This window comes from Gopherus evgoodei, chromosome 2 (genome assembly GCF_007399415.2).
Source record: "Gopherus evgoodei ecotype Sinaloan lineage chromosome 2, rGopEvg1_v1.p, whole genome shotgun sequence".
In the NCBI taxonomy this organism is placed as follows: domain Eukaryota; kingdom Metazoa; phylum Chordata; order Testudines; family Testudinidae; genus Gopherus; species Gopherus evgoodei.
Window position 1 is genome coordinate 226,420,582 of NC_044323.1, and position 20,503 is coordinate 226,441,084.

A 20,503-nucleotide genomic window follows, 5' to 3' on the forward strand; every position below is an offset into this window, starting at 1 on the left:
CAATGTAATGAAGTCAACTTGTAGGGTATAGGTCAATAGGCAGCAAGTCACACACACACACACACACACACACACACACACACACACACACACACACAATTCTGCCAACCATAAGTTCAAGCTTACAGAGAGGGCTCACAGAAAGTTACATACTTACATGAGAAACTGTAGTGACTCCAGACGGACTAGTCACAAGTTTAAAATTGCACATGTACAGACTTGTTTGCAGGCTTAGGGAACCAAGCAGTTTTCCTAGAACAATCTAGAGGCATCCCATGCTATCCCCACTATGAACTATCACATGTGGTCTATGGTTATGGGAATAGACTGCTTAAATCTTAATGTTGCCTGGCCCATGTCTATATCTCCTCAGCAGGAAAGTAATTTCCTCCCCACATCACGAAGACTTTGACTCTTGCTTGAAAGAAAAGCTGTGTTAAAGGAACACGGAGTCAGACCCATGACAGTCAGTCAGATCCTAGCCTTTCCCCTTTTCGGTGGTCTAAGGAACAGATTTTCCAAATTTGTCAACACTGACTGTGGAGCCCAAATTCTTAAAAAAATTCATCTCCCATTTACACACCTCTAAGCCAGTGCAGAGTTCACCAGCTAGGAAAGGAGGAAGAATCAAAGCCTAAACTATAGGTCACTTCACCTTTTTTTCCTTAGAGGTGGCATTATTTCCAAAAACAAAAGTCAAAAACACAACGAATTAGCAACACTACTGGAAAATAACCACTGGGAGCTTTCCAGCTACAGCTAGCTGAGAGAAGAGGGAACATAAACGACCCCCATGATAACCTTCTTTGAACCCACTTCCACTTTCCACCCAAATCAGTTATAAGAAGGAATCTATTAACCCCTTACATTCTGGAGTGCCTTTACACTTTGTCACAGAACCTCAACGAAGAGGTGGATTTTCCCAGCAGCTTCCAAGGAGAACAGCAGGAGCCATCAGATTCCGAGTTCTTTTGAAAATCTGGCCTTAAATGATACCCGGTGAGTCTTTTGTGCAGAGGTTAATTTTTTCCCCTTATTTTGGTTTTTGCAGCCCATGGGATCGGAGCGGATGGAAATGCGCAAACGGCAGATGTCTGTGGCCCAGGAGACATCAAGTTCCACACAGGCACAGCATGGCATTGGGAATCGAGCTTCCAATGCCTGCTGCTTTTGTTGGTGCTGTTGTTGCAGCTGCTCATGGTATGTCTTTTGGTGTCTCAGCTCAAACCTACAGGGGTGAGTGATGGCCAGTGATCAGGACAACAAACAGCATAGCACTTGGGGTAATAATACAAGTTTAGAACAACAGGAAAAAGATGGCTATGTTGCAATTCTGGATACAGTTTTCAGCTCCAATTCTTGTGGGTTTTCCATTGAAATAATTAAGGATGTAAAAAGAGTTCTATATACCAGCATCAGCTGGGTGTGTGTGACGGGAGGGCCTAAGATGGCACGTTAAATAAAAAGGTATGTAATTCTTTTCTTAACACTGCTCTAGACTGCATGCACATCATGGTAACAATTTCCTTGTTACTAAAGCACCACTCCTGTGCTTGAGATTGTACAAGACAGAACAGTCCAGTTCCAGCACCAAAAACACCCTTACATTCTAAGGCCTGGCTCTTGTCTACACTAACGGGAAAAGTGTAACTCAAATCGACGTAGCTTAGGTCTACTTACTGCAGGGTCCACGCTACGCAATATCAGTGAGAGATATTCTCCCGTCAACTCCCCTTATTCTTCTTGATGCAGAGGAGTACAGAGAGTGAGCTGTGTTAGATTTAGCGGGTCGTCACTAGACCCGCTAAATCAACCACCGATGCATCAATCACCGCTCATTGATACCCCCCCGGTAAGTGTAGAAAAGCCCTAAATAAGACAGAGAAGACAAGTCACACTCGGAGGCACAGACTAGGGAACGACTAGCATTTAAAAATTATTATTGCTAAGTCATGTCTTCTGGGCACTGTAGAAAAAGTGAGTCTTTAGGAGGGATTTAGACTGAAACAAAACAAAGAGGACATTGATTTTTCAGAGGTACTAAGCACCTGCAGTTCCTGGGAAGTCTATGGATCAACTTCAGGCATCCAAGTCTGAAAATACTGGCCTCTATGCATGAGGAGCTATACTGAAAAGGCTTGGAGATGGTTTTGGGGAAAATGGAACATTTAGGTTGGCATCACTGGTGAAGCAAGAAGATTCCTAAGGTTGATGAAAGAATTTTTCTGTTGACCTAGCTACCACCTCTTGGAAAGGTGGATTAACTATATTGGTGGAAAAACCTCTTCCATCGATGTAGGAAATGCCTACACTGCGGCATTACAGTGGCACAGCTGCAGCACCATAGATAGGGCCATACCAAATTCAGGGTCCATTTTGGTCAATTTCATGGTCATAGGTTTTTAAAAATCATAAATTTCATGATTTCACCTATTTAAATCTAAAATATCATGATGTTGTAGTTGTAGAGGTCTTGACCCAAAAAGGAGTTGTGTGTGGAGGTGGGGGGGTGGTCCACAAGATTATTGTAGGGGGTGTTGCAGTACTGCTACCCTTACTTCTGCACTGCTGCTGCTGGTGGCCCTGCTTTCAGAGCTGGGCAGCGGGAGAGCAGCAGCTGCTGGCTAGGATCCCAGCTCTGAATGCGGAACTGCCACCAGCAGCAGCGCAGAAGTAAGGATGGCACAGTATAGTATTGCCACCCTTATTTCTGTGCTGCTGCCCGCAGAGCTGGACCCTCAGTCAGCAGCCACCATTCTCCAGCCGCCCAGTTCTGAAGGCAGCAGCACAGAAGTAAGGGTGGCCTGGTATGGTATTGCCACGTTTACTTGTGTGCTGCTGCTGCTGGCAGGGCGCTATCTGCAGAGTTAGGCACCTGGCCAACAGCCGCCGCTCTCCAGCTGCCCGCTTTGAAGGCAGCGCAGAAGAACGGTAATAATGGGACCCTCCTAAAATAACCATCCAACCCCCTTGCAACTCCCATTTGGGTCAGGACCCCCAATTTGAGAAATGCTGATTTCCCCCATGAAATCTGTATGGTATAGGATAAAAGCACACAAAAAACCAGATTTCACAGGAGACCACCACATTTCACAGTCTGTAACACATTTTTCATGGCCATGAATTTGGTAGGGCCCTAGCCATAGGATACGAGTACACACTAAGAGATGCTCTAGCTCCAAAAGATGTTATGGTCTTGATGCAGAAATTACTGGCTCGGTTCTGTGGCCTGTGTTATACTAGAGTCAGACTAAATCTATAAATTTTGGCCCAGTAAGGCAAATTTAAATGAACTTAGTCTGCAATGTTAAGTTCCTAATTTTGCTTCTTTGCATTAAAATCAATTCTCGCTCAAATGTAGAAAAACATGGCTCAGACATGGAAGTATTATCATCCCAATTTTACGGCAGAGAAACTGATACACAGAGACATTGAGTGACATGGCCCGTGTCACACAAAGCAAGTTAGGATAGAGGTAGGAATTCAGGAGCCAGGAGATACGGGTTCTAATTTTGTGCTTTAACCTCAAGAAACAAAAAGGGAAATTGTTCATAAGGAATAGAGATAGATGTGATTTAGTGCAGGGTCTCTTTCTATGAGAATGATTGTGGCCATGTTTAGTAGTAGTGTCAAGAATGAGATTCTGGCAACTGCAGAAAGCTTTTTAAGCCACCAGATCTTTATATGCTTTGCCCATTAAAGGCATTACATACTAATGCTAAACAACAATAATACCAACTGCAGGTAGTTATAACATTGGGCTACTTTCACCCATGGCTTTCTGAGTTGCTATAAACTGCCATATTAAAATTATTCCTCTAGAATAGAGAGGACAGAAAGGTGCAATGAAGGAGTGTAAGGTGGGTTCAAATCTATCGGTCAATGAGGTTCTTATTTACTATGAGAAATCTCATTAGCTGTTAGTGACCTGACAGAATATCCAGTTTTGCATTTAAGGTCCAGGCCCACTAAAATAGAATAACTATATAAAGAGGATCACTACAGAGCTTTGGGACATTTGGTTCCTGGAAGATGTCATAAGAACAAGTTAAAAATTAACTTGTACACGGACAGTTCCTGCAAGATGGAGAACTCCCAGTAGGAATTGAGGGCATTCAGCTCCTAACAGGCAGAAGACAGCACTACCTATATTTAGTTTCTCTCTTACTACAGGCTTTTGCTTTCTTGACTAAATACGAGGCTGCCATCCCTTTATTTATTCCAGGAATTCATATTTTAGTAGCGTGTCGGTCAGTCTTATCACAAACTAAAATAGCCATCCTTTTTCCTTGATAAGTCATTTGTCACACTATAGTGGTATCTTACTGTACCATTAGTGATGATAATAGTTTTTCCTGAGTGAATCTGCAACACTGTACCAAATCGATGGAACTGCATGTGGCCATGACCCGACTCCACCCATTCACTTTTAAGATCCACTATTTGTGGACAGAATAAATCTCTCCTGCTGTTGAAATTTGCAAGACTGAAGACTTTATCCTTGAAGCTTCTTTACCTCACATTCAGATAAAAATAGGCAAACTTCTGGGTCCAAAAATAAAGTGGCCAACCTGTATATTAACTGGTTACTTACTGAAACTATGATTCTTTGAGATGTGATATAGACGTGTATTCCACTTAGGTGTGTGCATGCCCAGATAATATTGCCTCGCAGTACCCATAGAGGAGTGATGCTTGTGCCTCATGGCCATAGCCCCTCCCTTAGCTATATGAAGTGGCACAGCCCTGTCTCCCGCCACAGCTTCTTCGCTTCAAATGCCCAGAGACTAGACTCTGATGCAGAGGGCATGGTGGGTGGGTCATGGAATACACATCTGCACAACATCTTGAAGAACCATAGTTACAGTAGGTAGCCATTTCTTCTTTGAGTAGATGCAGCTGTGTATTTCACTTAGGTGACTTACAGGCAGAGCCCTGGGAGGTTGGGCTCAGTCTACCTTAACAAGGCTTGCAAGACCTCCCTACCAAAACCTGCATCCACCCTGGAAGATGCGGTGATGACATAATGGTTCATAAATGTATGTATGGACAACCATATGACAGCCCTGTATATGTCCAGTGTTCTGATGTCACTCAGGAACTCTACTGACGTAGCTTGTGCTCTCTTAGAATGAGCTTGTACCTATTGAGGAGGCATAGCTGAAGTTGTTTCATATGCAGTCTTGGTACAGGATCTTATCCATTTAGAGAGTCTGTGAAAAGACTGCTTGCTTTTTCATATGATTTGCATATGTACAAACAGGCAAGGCAAAACCCGAAACAGCTTAGTCCTATCCAGATAGAAGACTAGGCATTGCTTGACATCTAATGAGATGAATGTGGCTTAGGAAATAAACAGGCAAATATACTGCCTGGTTGAAATGAAACCGAGAGACCACTTTAAACAAAAATTTTGAGTGTGATCATAAAGTCACTTTGTCTTCAGACAATTGTGTATAAGGAGGCTCCACCATCAGAGCGTGCAACTCTCACATTCTTCTTGCAGATGTTATTACTCTGCTTTCCACAACAGCAGAAAGGGACACAATGCCAGAGGCTCAAAAGAAGGTCCCATTAAAGCTGCTAGGACTGTGTTAAGGTCCCACAGAGGAACCGGCTGTCAGACCAGCCCTTTTAAGAATCTTGCTACCATGACAATGGAGAAGACTGATCTTCCCTGAATGCTCCAGCATGTTGATATGCTGTGAGCACACCTGCTGACCACAGACCTTCAACTTTCAGTAACCCCACACGTGCCCCCCAACCTATCAGAGAAGCATCAGTGACAAGAGACCTGGTTAGTAAGGACTAGACACCCTGGCAAACCTCCTCTGAACACATCCACCACTGCAAGGAGTCCAGGACCAGTTGAGAAAGATGGGGTAAAGAGTCAGATGGTAAATAGTTCCAAGTAACATTTGGAGAGGGCGAAGGTGCAACCTTGCAAACTGGACCACCTGCATGGAAGTGGACACGTGGCCTAAGAGCCTCAGGCACATCTGAACTGTCATGGAAAGCTGAGGCTGGAGACCGAGATAAAGATGGTGAATTACCTGAAAATGTAAAAGCAGCAAAGAATCCTGTGGCACCTTATAGACTAACAGACGTTTTGGAGCATGAGCTTTCGTAGATGAATACCCACTTTGTCAGATGCATGTAGTGGAAATTTCCAGGGGCAGGTATATATATGCAGGCAAGCTAGAGATAATCAGGTAGTTCAATCAGGGAGGATGAGGCCCTGTTCTAGCAGTTGAGGTGTGAAAACCAAGGGAGGAGAAACTGGTTTTGTAATTGGCAAGCCATCCACAGTCTTTGTTTAATCCTAAAATGATGGTGTCAAATTTGCAGATGAACTGAAGCTCAGCAGTTTCTCTTTGAAGTCTGGTCCTGAAGTTTTTTTCCTGCAGGATGGCCACCTTAAGGTCTGCTATAGTGTGGCCAGGGAGGTTGAAGTGTTCTCCTACAGGTTTTTGTATATTGCCATTCCTAATATCTGATTTGTGTCCGTTTATCCTTTTCCGTAGTGACTGTCCTGTTTGGCCGATGTACACAGCAGAGGGGCATTGTGGCATATGATGGCGTATATTACATTGGTGGATGTGCAGGTGAATGAACCGGTGATGGTGTGGCTGATCTGGTTAGGTTCTGTGATGGTGTCACTGGTGTAGATATGTGGGCAGAGTTGGCTTCAAGGTTTGTTGCATAGATTGGTTCCTGAGCTAGAGTTACTATGGTGCGGTGTGCAGTTACTGGTAAGAATATGTTTCAGGTTGGCAGGTTGCCTGTGGGCAAGGACTGGCCTGCCACCCAAGGCCTGTGAAAGTGTGGGATCGTTGTCCAGGATGGGTTGTAGATCCCTGATGATGCGTTGGAGAGGTTTTAGCTGGGGACTGTATGTGATGGCCAGTGGAGTCCTGTTGGTTTCTTTCTTGACCAACAGTGTGTTTCAGGGGACAGATTGTGTCAGCATGCTGTCTTGTAAGTTCAGACAGCAGCAGGAAGCAACCAGTGTTGAGGTAGGAGGAAGGGGGAAACGCCATTAGCCCCTGCCTCCCTCCCCAGCTCTCTGCAGAGCAGTGTTTCTCTCTCTCTCTCTCTCACACGCACACACACCCTCCCTGTTCAACAGCACAAGCATTCCACAGAAATGGTTTGCTTTCTGTCCCAGAGCAGATCAGCACAGCACATGAGGGCTGTCAGAAACAGAGCTTTGAAAAGGAAGGGGCACATGCCTTCAGGGCAGCCAGCCAAGTTCACAACAATGAGCAGAGCGTCCACTTGAATGATTATGGGACACTTTGGAAGACCAACTGATTGCTTTTTGTGCTGTAATTTGTGTACACTGCCAATGCAGCACTGGAGCCTTTGCATTGTAAGGCTTACGACTCGTCAAATTGGGTTTTTTGGAATGCTACAACAAAGTGGCTTGGCAATGTGTACACCTCGGAAGTTACACCGCAGAAAGCTGCTTTACTATGCAGTAACTTGCCATTGTAGGCAATTTCACACGAAAGGACTGATTGAGACACATTTGGATCTGGTCCTAAGAAAACACCATCAACTGAATAATTTCCACACCCCACTGAGTAAATGAGCCTCCAAGTTCCAGTGGATTGACAAAGGAGTAACACTGGTAAGATTAAAGAGTCAAGGATGGTTTTAGCCCATAGGTGTATACGTATAAGATACACCCATAGCTATAGATTGCCCAAGAAAAGGAAATAAAAGCACTTCATGTACACTGACAATGGATTAATATAAACTTCACTTCCCACTATTTCCTTTGAATTGTTGATAACTACTCCTCCACTCTTTTATCTGATACTCTCTGTCAGGCACAGAAAAAGCAGCATAAGTGTTAAAATGGTACAAAGCAAGCTATTTCCTCACTGGGGTGTTGAAATTACTCAATTTTGATGGTGCTTAAAATTCCTATTGCCATTTAAGAATAGCCTGGGAACTGGGTACAGGCGACAAAGGAGCTTTTCTCTGCCTTAAAATCACTTCTAATTTTCTGTGAACAACTGTTTTATAGTAGCAAGGAATGCAAAACAAACTGCAATTAAATGTTCTATTTATAATCCCTATTCACAGAATGTCTTTCCTCAAAATAGCTCAAGTGCTTTCCACTGAAAAATTATGAATAGAAACAAAAATAACAGTCCACATGAGTCATGTGGCTGAGAAGCAGAGACTTCACTATTCACAGCCCTTTCAATACTAGAATTAGAATGAACCATTACGGGCCTAGGAAATGAGTCCTAGTGCCTGGATGCCCATAGTCTTTGCTGCAGTTATAACTTAAGTCACATACTTGTTATCCTTTTGGAGCCTGAGATAGATGTAGCTATGTAAATATTTTGTTCTCTCTGCTCTGCACTTTTACACTTGTAGGGAGTCTTCCTCTCTGCAGGAATAGCTACCATTTTGTGAGGCACAATAAATATTGCGTATTACAAAGGAGGCAGAATGCTATCCTATGGAGACATTTGTTCTTTTGTCTCCTTCAGTCTAAAATATGTCACACTGCAGCATATTCTTGCTGTTTATGGGGAAAACAACTTTAAAAAACAAACCAACCGGATCAATGGTCACCATTAGGACCTCTGGGCCCTTCTCCACCCCCACCCCACTCCTCTTTAAATGATGAGACCCAGGGGATAAGGTGATATTATGGTTCTTTTATAATTATGCTGCTTCTCCCTTTACAGAGAAAGTTAATTAAGAAAGCTCAGTGATTTGAAGGTATTACATAAAATGAGCTGCAGTGAGTAGTGTGACCCCTGTACTAGGTTCCAGCAAAGGTTCTCCACCTTTCCCCTGTGTGGACTACTTTGTAGGAGACAAAGCATCTCTCCTCCTTCCCAATCTTCAACTGCACTGCTTGGTCCTTAACATTTTTAAATTCTACAGACCTGCAGGGAGGTCTCCGCAAACTATAGACAAATGCTTCAGGAAGGAAAATGTTAGAACTAATTCAGGTAGCGAAGCTGGAGGTAAGATATAAGCCATAAGTTTAAAAGGAGGTGATCAAATGAAATAGGTAAACCTAAGTGATAACCATATCTTTCTTTCATGTAATGGAGCTAAAGATAAACCAATAGACTGATTTCAAATTATTCCCCAGAAATTCTGTTAAGCTCTCTGGTTTGTCAGGTGTGGCAAGAGCCTGGAAATCCAGTGACACTATGAATAGTGACTTATACTTGGTGCCTTCTTCTCCTGACAAATTCAAAAGTGCTTTACAGAGGGAGAGGGAGAATAAGATCAGTTTATTCCCTCCTCCCCTATAAAACAGAATATAGCAGCCACTCTGTGAAAGGAAAATACACAAGCTTTGGAAGTTTTAGGTCTAGAAACAAGGGTAGGTTCTCTAACTGAAAGCACCTGGGAATTTAAGTGAGCTAGAAAATTACTACTAATACACTGGAATTTGACCAGGTACAGGACTGGACACCTGCTTCCAGTGAAGCGTGCTGAGAGAGCTTTCAATGAGCCTCGGTGGGGAGATTTTGGCATGTATTTAAGCCTCATATTAATCCTGCAAATACTGAGTTTAATGCTTATTACCATGAACAGTCCCAGTTACAATGCTGGCCACACTATGTAAAGACATATACTATTAAGCATAGTACTTATTTCCATGAGTAGGCCCACTCAGAGAGCTAGTCCACAATGCTAGTGTTTTCTGGATTGCACCTTACATTCTGAAGCACATATCAAACTCCTTCTAGATTGCACTGAGAAACTACACTGAATAGCCAAAATTCTCCTGGCAACTGAAGCAGCTTTGTTAAGGTTACTGGATTTACTCTGATGTAAAACCAGTGCATGAGAAGAATCATGAAATAAAAGGGTACAGGTAATTTCTATCCCTTTTAGGTAAGGTAAACCAAATGTGTGTAAAATATTAAATATCAACAATTTGATGTAATTTCAAGCTTTTCCATATATAAACTTGACTGAGTTATCTGTTTGCTACCTTGCAGTCTTACTGTTAGGAATCAAGATGAAGAGAGAGCAAGGAGGACATCCCATGAACTCAGAGCAGAGAGTATTCCAAACTGTGAGGAGAGGTATCTTTTCTTTCTTTGAGCATTTATATACATAACAGTTAAATCTGCAAGGCAAATGGTTTGAAATGCACAAATTAGTCCCCTGCTGCCATCCACCTGTTTAAATTCAGTTCTCAGCCATCTCTAGCTAAATGTTACTAACATTCCCACTCGAACCGCTCTTTAATTCATGGCCTGATCCAAAGCCCATACTTTAAAAATATTCTGTACTGGGATAGCTTACACTGTATGGTGGTACAATAGCAATAACATAGTAAAGACAGAATCTCCCATTTTCCTACAAGTCTAATTTTTTCCTCCCTCATTGCTATAACTTTTGTGAAAAACTTAACCAATCCAACTGGTAGTGCCCAGCTTTAAATAAGGAGTAATAAACAAGGGAGAACATAGATCCTATCACTAGTCAGGTAACTAATTAACTTTTTCCATCCTTTCCTGGGTGCTCAGATGCTATAATGGGGACCTATACAAACCAAGCTAGGAGTATAGCTTTTGTGGTAACACCTATAAATATATTAATGTCTTGGCCTTCACTGTACACATATTTATACCATAATGGTGACATTGATAAACCAAACAAACAGATAAACCAAAAAGACAACTGTGCATTTGAAGCCTAGAAAGCATGTTCAGGGGTTGCATAAAGGTTTTTTCTTGTACGTTAACTTCAGGCATTTCTTTAAAATAAAGCTAGTGTAAGTCATCGGAACATTTGATCACATTTTATCTGCTACAATCCTCCAATCCTTAAGTTTATTATTGCTTCACAGCAGAGTGATATTATTGAACATCAGTTAACTGTCCAACCTACAATGCGTTAGACTCACGTAAAGTTCACTTTTTTCCTTTCGGTGAGAGCAAATGTCTTGTCTAGTAACTGAATTTTGAGTAACTAGCAGCAATATCTCCTTTTCTATTCTCTCATTCAAGTCCCACTCCTACTCTTGAAGAAGTAAATGCTTGGGCTCAGTCATTTGACAAGTTAATGATCACCCCAGCGGGCAGAAATGCTTTCCGGGAGTTCCTCCGAACAGAATTCAGTGAAGAGAACATGCTTTTCTGGATGGCCTGTGAGGAGTTAAAGCAGGAATCCAACAAGAGTGTCATAGAAGAAAAAGCAAGGTTAATCTATGAAGATTATATTTCTATCCTTTCTCCAAAAGAGGTGTGTGTCCCTCCACAGCTCATTCTTTAATTCTGCATTGCACAGTGGTGGTTGTAACATGAATAAAGGCAAAGACAGCTAAACCAAGGGATACAGGTCTTACGACATACACTGCTAATAATTAGGCTTGGCAGAATTTGATTTTTGTTTGTTTATAACAGATATCTATTTTAAGCTTAATTTTTATTTACATTTTTGGACTTCTGCAATATTATAGGTTTTAAGCATTTTTCAATTTTTATCCGTTTACATTTTCACAGTTGTAGAAAATTATGTCGGGGTCAGACAATTATTTAATGACAGCAGACCCTGGGGTTCAAAAAGATAATGCTTTATAACTATTAAAACACACAATGTCAACATGGATATCGAAATATACAAAGGACATTTCCTTAAATTCAACTCTAAGTTCTCAAGCAGCATTTTTCTTACTTTGCCTGTCTCTAAATTTTGATCAGAGGGAAATTTTGGATTGTGTAAACAGTGAAATTGATGCTTACCTACATTTACTGATAGAAATCTAATCCTTCCAAGCCTACTAATAATGGAGACTTAAAAAAAGAAGGCATCAGGGTGCCATGGTTGAAACTATCCTCCATCTTCCCAGTTAACAGACAAAGCAGCAGATGTGGTACCATAAAACACTGATGTTAGACACCTGTAATTCCTAGGCATAACAGGGCAAAGAGCATTGTCCTCGCTTAAATAGCCAAACAAGCTAGGTTTTTTTCTTAGCAGTAAAAAATAAATGGGAGATCTTAAAATGTTTAAAACCTTTAACTGTAATTTGCTATGAAATATAAAGGAATTGCTCAAATATAACCTGTTTTGAGAACTCCTGCTATATAGCAAAAGTTAACCATAAATAAAAGTTTATCTTAGCTTTGTATATCTGCTAATTTTATCTACCAGTCTGATATTGGCAAATATTTTATACACTGAACATTACACTACAACAAGTTTGTTTAGTTGGTTTCTTGTTTTGAAGGACTATAAACTCAAATATCAGCCAAAAGCTTATTAGCCACATTGGTGGAAAAAGCATTACTTGTGTACAGATATAAGCGCTACTGAAATCTAGTAGCTGTTAACACAATATCTTTGAGACTGCCACCTCACTGAAATTTAGATTTTCACAATATCGCTCTCATATGAAACCATGATATAACTATTTGCAATTCATGTCTAATTCTGCCTGCTCTTTAGTAAAAGGATTTGCTTAAACATTTCTACAAGTTGCAGCTTCTTTCTGGTTAATTCTGCTGCTATGAATTCAGCCTCAGACAACACTTATTCTCAAGGAAATGAAAGCTAGTCACACAAAATTAAAAATTCACTGCACTATTAAGCAGAAAGAACAAAAATTCCAGCTGTACCGTCAGAATTTAGTACAAATAGGATTCCAGACAGTATTGTTTAAAGTAAGACTGTCTTTGAGAGGATTCCACTACTTGAGGAGATAATTGCATCCAAAGTTAGAAGTGATAATTCTATGTATATCTGAGACCCTTTACACTTTGTTTGAGGGGTGAAGATTGAAGAGGGGGAGAAAAAACTTTAAGTGGGTAGAGCTGGAAAAGTGCGTGCGCTATTACCCATGTCAACGAATGCTTTTTTAATACACAGGTCAGCCTGGACTCCAGAGTAAGGGAAGTTATCAACCGAAATATGCTGGAACCATCACAACATACTTTTGATGATGCACAGCTTCAGATTTACACCTTAATGCATAGAGACTCCTACCCACGGTTTATGAACTCTGCTATTTATAAGGACTTGCTTCAGTCCTTATCTGAGAAATCCATCAATGCATAATATTTTTTATTAATGTATTTATTAAAAAAAAGAAATGGAACTCTGGGCTACATCAACCAACAGGGAATTTAGAGTTATAGGATATTTACCTGAAAATAAACTCAGGCATATTTTAATATGGACTATCAATGTTTTAACCTGCAGAGGGCTCTGACACCCCAAGCTAACTGCAGCCTCTGATCAACTTAAGTGACACTTTGCAAAGGAGAATGTAGAGAGAGTTGGATGTTAAAAAAAGTCGTATTTTTACAATAGCAGAATGTACTTGGACATGAACTTATAGGAGAAGTTAAAATTACCACTCTGGAAAGAAAGAACTCTCCAATTTATTTTTTTAAACTGTTAGTTATGACTGCTCTCACCCTTCCCCCCACCATTGTGCAGCCACAGTAAAAATACTTGCGCTGTTGATACTTGGGCTACACTAGACTGAAGCCTCACATTTTATAATAGTACAACCTGGTCACTACTTATGAAGTGGAGATGGTATTGTCTTGGAGTGGCTACCTGATACATATAAGCAATGTGCTCATGGCAATGAAATATAACAACCTCAAGTTTATGGAAGCTAGTGGTTTGGAATAATACTGCCTATAACATTCTCTTTACTGAAAAGTGTTATTTTACTATCAGAGTCTGCTGGAAACATTTGTAAGTTCATACTGTTAATGTTTATAAAAGCTGAAGAATTTAGGAGAGGGAAGAGTCTGGGCATTTATAATCATAAATAAAGCACAAGAATTGTCATGTGTTGTTCTCTTCACTGCAAAGGCAGATGCAAATAATGGTAATTAATATTTCAGTATTTAGTCCCTAGAGCTCTGCAGTAGCAGCCATTTGACATGTTCATAGTTGCTGAAAATCCTAAATTACAGGCCAGATTGTTTGGAGGGGGTGATACTCATACACTTCATACCAAAGCAAGTTAAAACAAGCTTCCAGGGATATGGCATTAATTCAGGGTCAGAAGATCTCAAAGCAAAGCAGTATTCTTCCACAAGCTTCACAAGCTTCCTACTTGTATTTCTGGTATCCCTAATATATTGCACTTGTATGTGCAGATTAGTGCTTTTTGCCAAGCCTCATACCTATTACCATATGGCATTTCAACACACCCCAGAATTAGTTATCATAGCTAAATCTAAGAAGTTAAACAAATTGCATTTAAGTACCAATTTATAGATCCATTTTTACAGAGTTGCTTAATCTATAGTAATTAAGCCAAATACACTGTAGTTTAATGTAATTCCACTACATACATTTTAGTTTACTGTAGAATTCCCTTCATTGGTAGTTTCCTATGTATTGATTTGAATGAATGCAGTGAGATGTGAAGCAGAAGGCACGTGGAGAGGAGAAGGGTAGAGAGTGAAAAATCATCTCTTTAAAAGGGATTCATATAGGTAGTATTGCATTGCTTTTTCTAGGAAGCTATTGCAATCTTTCTCCAGCCTATCAGCAGTTCTCCCATTTGGGCACTATGATACTAAACACCTTCTTACTGGAGGAAAAGCCAGGCATATGCTAATTTCCTTGCTTGTTCAATGCACCATGCAGGAGATATGTTTTGCTCTTTCAGCGTTAATCCCGTTAAAAAAAATAATGAGCTTTGTCACTACACAATATCAAGAGAGAAGACCTGATACAAGGTAAGTTGTAAGCAACAGCTGTGGCCAAAGTTTCCATCATCTATTTCTATAAAAAACAACATTTAACATGTCAGTTTGGAAAAAATGATTTAAGCAACATTTAACAAGTAACACTGCAAAACAGTGCTGCCAGCTGCCTTGCGGGGTTGGATGACTCAGTTAAAAAGAAAAGAGCTCTTCTAGGTCACTGGTTAAAATCTGGTCCGAGTCAGTAGTGACTGTCAGTTGTTACTAGAATACATTTGGTGGCTGGTTATGTCAAATTAGAGATCTCAGTCCAGGTCACTGATATATCCACAGCATAAGACAATATTCAAATTAATAGTTTCAGTTTACACTGCATATCAACTGGCATGCTGGCTAGTAGTCTCAGCACTAGCCAAAGATCAAAATAGGCATGTTGGTGAGGTAGCAGTGGGAAAACTTGGGACTATCACTGAATATGCTGTACTTACGTATTAATTTGGTTGTGTCAGGGCTTTCAGAAGCACCCAGATGACAAAAGAAGTTAAACTAGGTCACTTTCAGCTTGCTAGAGAGATCAGATATGTCCATCAGAAAAGTTCAAAGCTATGTCATTTCATGAAACTGACAATTTAATTTTGTTTAATGCTTCCCCCATCTTTTTAAAGATGCCTCATTAAGAGCTAGGAGACAAACAGAGCAAATGTGCATCATATGAAGTGCAATGAGATCTAGCCTATTATACTCGCTGGAAGAGACTTACTGAAATTAAAGACATACTGTCCAGAATTTTTTTTTTAATTTATCAGACTATTGAAAGGATTTTAAAAATCTAATTTGCTGATTTCTACTGCTTTTTTTTACTTTCTGCACTTCACTTCACTTGGACAATTAAGCTAGACTGGTCAGTTTCTTGGGAAATTAAAAGTTGAAGGAAACTTTCCATTCATTTCTGTCACACATCCTCCTGTCACACAATTTCAGGATATTGGACCTACGCCTCTTCACAGTATCTCTTAAGTACTAAATTTTAGCATTTCTTGATTTTAACTGAATTTTATATAAGATTAAATAAGATTTAATTAAATCACACATTAAAAGAACTTTCCCTGTATTTTGTTTCACTATTCCTAACTATGCATATACTCATCTGAGGTGAAATATACTAACCTTTTCCAAGGGCCAAGTTTTGGTCCCACTGATTTAGGAAATACTAATTAGATTGTTATAGTCAGCAATAATTGTTACAGAAATATGAGGACAAAGTGATCATATCTACACAAGTTATACAGAACAAATGAAGTCAAAACCATTATCACAGGATCAATATATCCTGGCTTGAAAAAAAACATTGCTGGTTTGCATTGGCATTTATCTAGCAGCAGGACATCATTAAGCTGCACTAACCTTCTATTCCACTGGTACTAGCTTTTAAATGTCTGCACTTTATATACCAATAACTCCCACACAACATTCATACTGTTAAAGAGTATTCTTTTCATGCACCTGCTAAGCAATATTAAAATTGCATGGACCCCTTCAGCCAACACATCAATTGATGCTATCCACATTGTGCTTTAGACTGAACTTTAAATTCCAAATTCATTAGTACAATATAATGAAGTACAATACACCAAACGTCTGCAGGTTACACATTTTAAAATTACACAAAATTTTGTTCCAGTAGCATGGTGTTCCAGTATCTAGGTGTCCTTTCTAATAACAGAGGGACTTTGAGACACAAAGAATGACCATTAAAGCCTTCTTAATATGAAATTTAAAAACTAATAATTCACCCTGAGAAATTGTGTTTAACTTCTTCAGCTAAAGACATAGCCAAGTTTTAAACTATTAGTGAGCATCAGTCTCAGACTTGTTAAAGAGAACACTTTTTATACTAAACACACTACAATAGCTTTATGGGGAGAGGATAACTCAATTTAATTCAGCAACCTATCTCAGTCAGTAGGGACTAAGGCCCTTAACTTGTCCCATTTTGGCCAATGGGAGTTTTGCCCAAGTAACTGTAGGATCTAGTACCAGAAACTGTTACTACCTACTGGCTGGGGCTTTAGACGAAGAATATCTCATTCCAGTTCTCACAAGAGTCTGAATTGTGATACAGGCTTTAGTGATTTGTGGATTTCCTGTGCGAAGTCTCACAAAACTGAGCAGGCATGGGAAGTGAATTATTATTGTATCTTATCATCCAGGGAAGCTATCCTTTCATATAAGGGCAGAGATAGGTTGAAGGTAGACATAGTGTGAGGAACTTCGTATACACCACCCTGTACCTGTTCTGTAACTAAATGAGATTTCCCCTGCTGTCAAAGTCCAGCTGGTACCGAAGTCACAAGGACTATATTTGCTTAATACAATTTGTTAGACTTGTCCTTTCAGAAGTGCCCAAAAACAAAGGACAGACACACGGACACTAAACATCTATAATTAAAGTCATTTTTTTGTTGTCTAAGGCAACTTAAAAAATTTCAAGATATTTTCAGATACATAATTAAAACAGCTGTGCTAAGTTTTAATTGTAGATTATTCTGTTCACTTTTCAAGTCAGTTTAATTTTAAAAATACCTTTCTGAATTAGAGCAAAAATCCAGAATCCAACAAGCAGAATCCAAATTCCATAAAATTATGCAATAACCTTTGAAATATTTGAATGATTTCCTCCTTTTTAAAAAGCAGACGTGTCTATAGCAAGCTAAATTCTTATCCACATTTATTTTCCCTTCCAAAAGAATAGACTATTTTTCTCTTTCAATAGGAAAGTTTGATTTGTAATGCAAAATTAAAATATTTAGCAAACTCTTTTTTGGGTCTCACAGCTTAAGTGTTTTCAGAATTTAACGCTGCCTCATTTGAAACCATGTCTCTACCATTACAAAGCAAATCAGCAAAAGAAAAATTCTGTCCGCCCATTCCAGTTAAGGAGTTTATTCTCCAGAAACTAAACGGATTTACATACTACAGCTACCCACAAATCCCTCATGCATTGATTGGACAGACCTTCCCCACCAAAGTTTAGATAAATATAAATATAAATATAGAGGTTGCCAAAAATGTAAGAATCTTATGTCCTCTAACCATGCTGGCTCTTTACTAAACAGCATTTGCAAAGTGTTTTAAAAGGTGCCCTCTCAAAAAACAGATTCTAATAAAACAAATCTTTCTATCATCCTGGATGGTGAAAGACCATAATTTTAATGATTTATTCTGGTCTCTGGTTTGATCACTGGCAACAATGATTCTACATATCAAAATAAAGTTCATTAGCAGTTCATGGGAAACTAATGCCAGTTATATGAATTGATGTAAAGTAATATTACCTCCCCAACCAGTTTATCTTTTTATCAACTGGTTTACTGACCGTCATTTAAACAGCCTGCCACAAAATGTCTTTGCTCATTTACAAAGTCTAAAATAAACTCTGGTATCAAACACATACGCAAAACAAACCAATTAGATCAAATTTAAACAAACTATTTAAGTCATTTCTCCAGAAATAAAATCTAGTGGTAGAAATATACAGGCTTTAGGGCAATACAATACATTGGACTGATCAATGCTGGTTACATAAGCAAACTTATCCAAGCATTGTAACAGAATAGGTCAATAGATCCATTAACAAAGTTCCAAACTTCATGATCAGAATTTAAGCATTAATTCATAAATAGTATGTACAAACCAGACAGAGCCAACAAGTTGCAATTTAGATACCATAGCAGATTTGGTATAATTAAAATGAAGTTAGTTGTCCTTTCTCCCCACAAAATTAGTAGGAATATGCCAATAAGAAACCAATACAAATTTCATTCATACATTTTTAACATCGTTGAGAGGTAAAATATGTCTGGTGGGTATGTTTCAGACTGTAAAAAAATATACAGTACATTGTTCACATAGTTAAGAAAAACAATTCAGTTACCAAAAGTTTATTGATAAAAGTTTAATGTCAACTTACTTATAAAAATGAAAAAATATTTTAAACATACACCATACAATTGAGCATCCGGGCCCTACTGACTATTAACTATAGGAAAGCATTTAAGGAAGTTGTGTCAAAAACCAAAGGTTAACTCCAGGGATGTATGCTGCTATTAAAAAAAAAAAAAAAAAGTTTCTTGTTTGCAGGAACCTACATGCCTGGCCTAGTTCTTAAAACTAATTACAAAATCCTCTTTCATACTGGTCCAGGTGTCTTGACAGTTGTTTCTTCTAACAGAACTGTCAAAAGAAAAGAAATATTTTATGAGGTATCTGCATACAGCTTATTTCTAGTTCTTTGCAAGAAGAAAGAGAAGAAGGCACTGCTCTAAGATGTGGTAATTACTAGTTACAGCATTTGCTTACATTCAAGATTCTTTACAGGGTTTGAAAATCTTTTTTCTGTTCACTTGCCCACAGTGAGTGCAGAGAAAAGTGTATTTGGTCCTGAAGCCATTTGTATTGGTATGAAAGAATTTCTAGACGTGACAGGTTATTAAATACCTTGAAGTGTGGGTTTGACCTAACATTAAATAAAAAGGGCAAAAATATAGGTTAACTTTATAAAACTTCAGAAAGGTTCACAAAACGAAGCTTTCCCCTGGCATTTTCCCAATTTTCTTCTGCTGACATTTTTAGCATGGAAACAATATACGCTTCTGGGGTACTACAACAGCCTAATAGGGTGAAGAAACTGTAAGAATTAGGGGAAAAACGGAAGTCTGATAGTCACAATTCACTGTACAATGGCCCAATTAAGTAAAGAAAGATTTTTTTTCTCCTAATTATAGTATTGTCTTCACTATACTGGGCCATTGTAGCTCACCAGAAGTTTTTGAAACAATCTTCCAAAATACAAGAATTTGTGTAAGTCAATTCCAGAGCACTCTCACCAACCCTTCCCCCACTACCCACCAGCGGTCTGGCAGCAACAGATCTTCTTGCCCTCTCCACTGAAATGGAGAAAAAGCTGAAAGGTGATCAGGTCTCTTCACAGGAGTGCAATTAAAGGGAGCTCCTGGTTTGTCTCTCCTCTTCCTCCTGCTGCTAGGAAGTTTGGCAAAACTCCCCACTAGTGGACACCAGCTCCTCCTTTGTTCCCATTTCATATCCATCAGCTTAGCAAAGGTACTTTTATGGCCCCTATTACTGTAGTATCTGACTGCCTCACTATCTTTAATGAATTTATCTTCACAACACCCCTTGCGAGGTAGGGAAGTGCTGTTATCCCCATTTTGCAGAAGGGGAACTGAGGCAGACAGACAGACTAAGTGACTTGCCAAAGATCACACAGGAAAGTCTGTGTGAGAGGGAAGTATTGAACCCTGGTCTCCAGAGTCCCAAGATAATGCCCTAAGTTCTGGAGCAAGCTCTCACATGGGCAGAAAAGGAGGAGGGGAAAGTGTATGGGCATGGGGCTCCCACAAGCCATTTAGAGGATACTAAGCAGAGGAAGAGGGGCTGTGCTCCCTGACACTCTCCACTTCTACAGGTCAACTTCAGTTTTGCAATTTTGTAGTCAGTGTGGATCCCGCTCTAAGCGTGCAAGTGTCTCATGTACGTAAGACTAGAGTTTTTGTGAATAGCAGTGTCTATCAAGGTCACATATGCACTCTTGGCTTCCTTGGGCTCCCAGAGGAGGGCATACAGAACAGGGAGTAGTGACCCTTCTTCATTCCCCTCACAATTCAAAATCTGTATAGCTGCGGACTCTGAAAAATTGGTGATAAAGGGTGGGATGGGGGATCGACACTGGCTACAACTTCTCAAAGAACTACAGTTACTGTAGGGTCAGTAAACTTGCTTTCTTCTTTGAGTACGTGTCAGTGTGAATCCCA

The 20,503-nt window shown here is 39.6% G+C and overlaps 2 protein-coding genes across 3 annotated transcripts in view; one reads left to right on the forward strand and one right to left on the reverse strand.

The window, feature by feature from the left end:
• RGS20 (regulator of G protein signaling 20) overlaps positions 1–18,777 on the forward strand; it is a 37,866-nt gene extending 19,089 nt beyond the window's left edge. Inside the window, exons 2-5 of the mRNA XM_030553089.1 lie at positions 1,052–1,200; positions 9,990–10,076; positions 11,007–11,241; positions 12,868–18,777. Of these exons, the coding sequence (XP_030408949.1) occupies positions 1,055–1,200; positions 9,990–10,076; positions 11,007–11,241; positions 12,868–13,056 (657 nt within the window). The 5' untranslated portion in view covers positions 1,052–1,054 and the 3' untranslated portion in view covers positions 13,057–18,777. The remainder of the gene's footprint in view (positions 1–1,051; positions 1,201–9,989; positions 10,077–11,006; positions 11,242–12,867) is intronic.
• TCEA1 (transcription elongation factor A1) overlaps positions 18,033–20,503 on the reverse strand; it is a 57,916-nt gene continuing 55,445 nt past the window's right edge. For both annotated transcript variants that reach the window (XM_030553087.1, XM_030553088.1), the window contains one exon: positions 18,033–18,905. In XM_030553087.1, the coding sequence (XP_030408947.1) occupies positions 18,897–18,905 (9 nt within the window). In that variant the 3' untranslated portion in view covers positions 18,033–18,896. The remainder of the gene's footprint in view (positions 18,906–20,503) is intronic.